Raw genomic sequence first — 4,240 nt, 5'->3', positions numbered from 1 at the left:
ACAAGAGGCTTACCACTAAATCAGTGTATAAATGGTTGGAGAAGGATTTAGCTGGTCCTAACTATAAGTGGATCTGGAAAGCTAGTATCCCATTGAAAATCAAAATATTTTTGTGGCAGCTATTCCAAAATGCTGTGCTTACCCGGGATAATTTGAGGAAGAGGAATTGGCCCGGGAATCCTGTTTGCTCTTTCTGCAAGAACATGGAAACTGCAAACCATCTATTCTTTACATGTCCTCTTGCTCGTACAGTCCGGGGGACCCTGGGACTTACGGCTGGAGCATCCAGTTGCCCACGATCCCTCTGGCAAAGCTGGGCGTGGTTGTATAAGTTTTTCCCTGGTGGAAATTTTTTATATGATGATCATTGTTGCTTTTTGTTGGGGGATATGGTGTCTTCGAAACAAAGTTACTTTTGACAATTATAATGCTTGTTCTCCACTGGAGGCTGTTTTCAGTGCATGTTCTTTTATGTTGTACTGGGCAGGATTGCTGAAAGAAGAAGATATGTCGAAGTTTCAGGCGGGCATGAAGAGATTGACGTATGTGGCAGCAGCTCTGGCGGACAGGACTCAGTCGCGAGATGTGATGCGACTGAAGGATGGAGAGGGGATCCAGATCGGCTAATCTGCTTGGTTTGTAGTCCACTGGGGTTTGATGCCCGTTCTGGAGTCTTATGTGTTTTTGGAGAATTGCTTCTTTCTACCCTGAGTAGGCTATGTAGTCTCTCAGGTTATGCATTATTTCGCTGGTGGTTAGGGTAGTGGCTAGTCGGTGTCGTCAGGTTTTCGTCGCATGGCAGTTGATCCGTTTTAGGGTCTTCTTGCGGTGGGTTTCCTGTCGATGCTCCAGCTCATTCCTCCCCTTTCAGTCTTACTTTGGGTTGGTTGTCTTGGAAAAACTACTGGAACATTGTATTTCCGTTGATTGCAAAATTAATGGAAAGGGGTGCGAGCCCGGTTGGAAAAAAAATTTAATATCATTGCATGCAATGAATTAACCACTGCAGGCCGTGCTAGATAGTCTCAAGTCATTAAAAACATACACGTCCCACGTCTCTTATTAATTGATTTCTTTATTCATGTCAAGAAACAAGAAACGAGGTGGGATTTAATGCATCGCGCCTAATTGTTTTGAGATTATTTGATTTTCGTAAGATGACTTGTGCACCGGTATGGAGGGAGTACTGTAGATATAAATAGTTTTCTTTATAAATTTGATCAAAGTTTGTAAAATTTAATCTACATGCACTATATTATGAAATGGGGGAGTAGTATATACATGTAGTACTTGCATGCATACATTTACACACACTCAACATCTAAAAATACACATAAAAAAATCTCAACTAAAAAGGAAAAAAAGCAAACACGTGCAAAAAACAGAAGCAAGCACAAGGAAAAAGGCATGCACGTACACTAAAATTTTCATGCATTTCATCCATCCATGTGAGTGCAAGAGTCATGAAGTGGAGACATCATGGGGGCTGCATCATGCACTTAGCAAGGAAAGGCAGGAAGTCGACTGAATAAATAACAGCGTCGGTCAAATCCATGGGACCTCTTACACACGTTTCATAATGCACACTGAATCAACGGCAACAAATTTGACTGATCCAAAATGAAAATTCAGTCGCCTAATATATAGCTAAAGTGAAAAACTTAATATTATTCCGTTATTCATTTCTTCGACTCTAACTAGCGCGAGCTAGCTGATCAGAGCGACCTGAAATTCCTTGGATACTCAGCTGAATGCACCATATACCGTAATAACTGAAAAAGGAAAGTAACTAAATTACGAGCAGTTTCGACGAGTTGTTTTGTGTGTGCGCGCGCGCGCCATGCAGCCTGCAGAGCCATGCATGCACACCGACAGCATTGCACGATCGGCAGCTACGCGACGCACGCCGTGGCGATGGCGACGGGCACGCCGCCTCCGGCGCCGTTGGCCCGCTTGACGAAGCGGCCCTTCATCCGCGGCCGCTTCTCGGCGTTGAGCTTGCGCACCTCGTACCGGATCTTCTTCGAGAAGAGCCGCGTCCGCCGCTTCTCCCGGTACCGCGACACCCGCGCCTCCCTGCCGCCGTCCATCCTCAGCCTCGGCGTCCCCAACCCCTCCCCGCCATGGCCAACCACTCCTCCCATCATCCAAGCGCCCTCCTGCAGCGAGTAGTAGTCGTGTGGCCAGCAGTCATCGAGCTTGACGTGCGGCCTCTCGCCGTCGGCCCACGGCGAGCTCCCCCAGTTCTCCATGATGGCCTCGTAGTTTAGATTGAGCGCGAGGCTCCTCGGGGTGAACTGGGCCTCCGCACTGGCACCGCTGCTTGCCGCGTTCTCGTCCGGTGTCCCGAGGGGCGAGTCGTAGTCGAAGTCGATGTCGAACATATCGCCGGACACCTCCGGCTTCTGCTCGAGGCCACACGCTCGCATGGGGTCGATCTCCAGCTTGACTCGCCCGCCGTCTACGTCCATCGGCTCGATGAGGCCCAATGCCTCCATGCAGAACGGTTCCTCCTCGTCGCCGTCGTCCATGCCCGGCCGGCCAAGAAGGGCCTCCATGTCCGCGGCGAACTCCATGAGCTCGGCGTCCGTCGGGCCCAAGTTTACGAGGCTGTCGGGGAAGAACTGAACCGGCACCGGAGACGGCGTCGCAGCTGGCTTTGTCGGGTCCTCGACGATGGCACCGTCCTCATTGCAGCATGACGCGACGGCCGTCGTCGCTTCCTCGAGAGTCAGCGGCGAGCAGAGCTCCGCGAGGGCGGGGTCGAAGATGGGCACGCGGTACAGCAGCTCCTCCTCGTCGGTCTCCACGTCGCACTTCTGCTCCTCCGGCGAGTCCCCGCCGGACGCCTGCGGCACGACGAGCCGCCTCGAGAGCAGGCGCCCGACGCTCTTGGCCTGCGAGCGCGGGGTCCGCGCCTTGCGCTTGAACCACGCCGGCACGACCTCGTCGCCGCGGCGCCTCTCCCGCGGGACCGCACCAGGGAGCAGCGGCGACGTGGGCCGCAGGCGCACCCGCTCGTGCCTCCGCGCGAGAGGGTTCGCGGAGTGCACCGAGGTGTCGCACCCCTGGCACAGGAACGCGTCGTCCGCCGCGCAGTACCACCTCGCCCGCCGCCGCAGGCAGCCGTCGCACGCCCGCGCCGCCTTGCTCCCCATCGCGCCGTCCGCCGCCTTCCCCGAGCAGCTCATCAAATGAAAACCAAAGCCGCTGGCGCGCACCTCCGCACCAAGCCAGCAGCTACTCCGTTTCACCGCCGCGTCGCGCACTGGCTGCTTGCGGTTCACTGTAGGTGCCAAAATATATTTGCGGCGAAAATATCGCGGGTCTAGGTTTATAGCAGAAGGGGCGGAGGTGGGCCCCCGGCTCGTACGCTTTACTCGTGGGCCCGCGTCGTGTGTACTTTGCGCTTTTGGTGCGTCGTTGGGCGCACTCGCGGGCCTTATCTGCGTTCTGATTGGCTGGTGGGTAATATCCATCCAGCGAGGAGGCCTCTGATTGGCTCCTGCTGGATTTTTGGTAGGGCCGTTCCGTTTGGCTACGTGACGTACGGGCCTTTCCCAGTCGCCCTCGCGGTTGCTGTGGTTTTCCTACGTCGCTGGCAGTGGGACCGGCTACGGCCGGGAATGAAAAAAGTCATTCTCGGACTGACTAGTAGTTTCTCTTCCATTCTCCCCTACAAAAGGTTCTCTTCCATTAAAAATTCACTGGCAAAGTCAGGTAAATAAATAAACAAATAGTGTTCTGAAATTCCACCATACATCTCAGTGCTACTCAATCTGTACTAATTTATGAAATTATAATTTTGCTCAGAACAAACATCTTGATATTTGACCAAATATAAAAAAATATCAACATACACAACACCAAATTAATTGTATTAGATTTATCGTAAAATATATTTTCATACTATATTTAGAATTGGTCACACCTTAAAATGTTTGACTTGGGACAAATATAGAACTTCAAATATTTTATTGTTTCTTATGCTCCCTCGTTTTTGTTTTATTTTGCATATCAGAAAATTAATGCGTACCAATGAAGGGTTGTTTAAAATAGAAGCAAACACTCATATGGGCTTGTACAGCCGTAGAGCAACTCTAGCAAACACCACAAAAGACACGAAAATCGCAAAATTCTGGTGAGTATATGGGCTCGGCCCAATTTTTCGGCCAGAACAGAGCCCGCATACTCGCCCGGCTCGTAAAAAAAATTGCCGCGGCCCGCAAACCGCACGCCC

General features: G+C 51.6%; 1 protein-coding gene across 1 annotated transcript; it reads right to left on the bottom strand.

Annotated features, from left to right (window-relative positions):
- Nucleotides 1-1,499: 1,499 nt before the first annotated feature.
- Nucleotides 1,500-3,319, bottom strand: LOC125520612 (zinc finger protein CONSTANS-LIKE 16-like). The gene has a single exon (XM_048685573.1). It carries the CDS (start codon nucleotides 3,189-3,191, stop codon nucleotides 1,893-1,895), a length of 1,299 nt encoding a protein of 432 aa, XP_048541530.1. The 5' UTR covers nucleotides 3,192-3,319; the 3' UTR covers nucleotides 1,500-1,892.
- Between the last annotated feature and the right edge of the window lie 921 nt (nucleotides 3,320-4,240).

This window comes from Triticum urartu, chromosome 7 (assembly GCF_003073215.2).
Source record: "Triticum urartu cultivar G1812 chromosome 7, Tu2.1, whole genome shotgun sequence".
Classification (NCBI taxonomy): domain Eukaryota; kingdom Viridiplantae; phylum Streptophyta; class Magnoliopsida; order Poales; family Poaceae; genus Triticum; species Triticum urartu.
This window is presented reverse-complemented; position numbering and strand designations above follow the sequence as displayed.

Bases quoted from the DNA above. Each gene is read 5' to 3' on its own strand.
- LOC125520612 (XM_048685573.1), bottom strand. From the start codon at position 3,191: ATGAGCTGCTCGGGGAAGGCGGCGGACGGCGCGATGGGGAGCAAGGCG.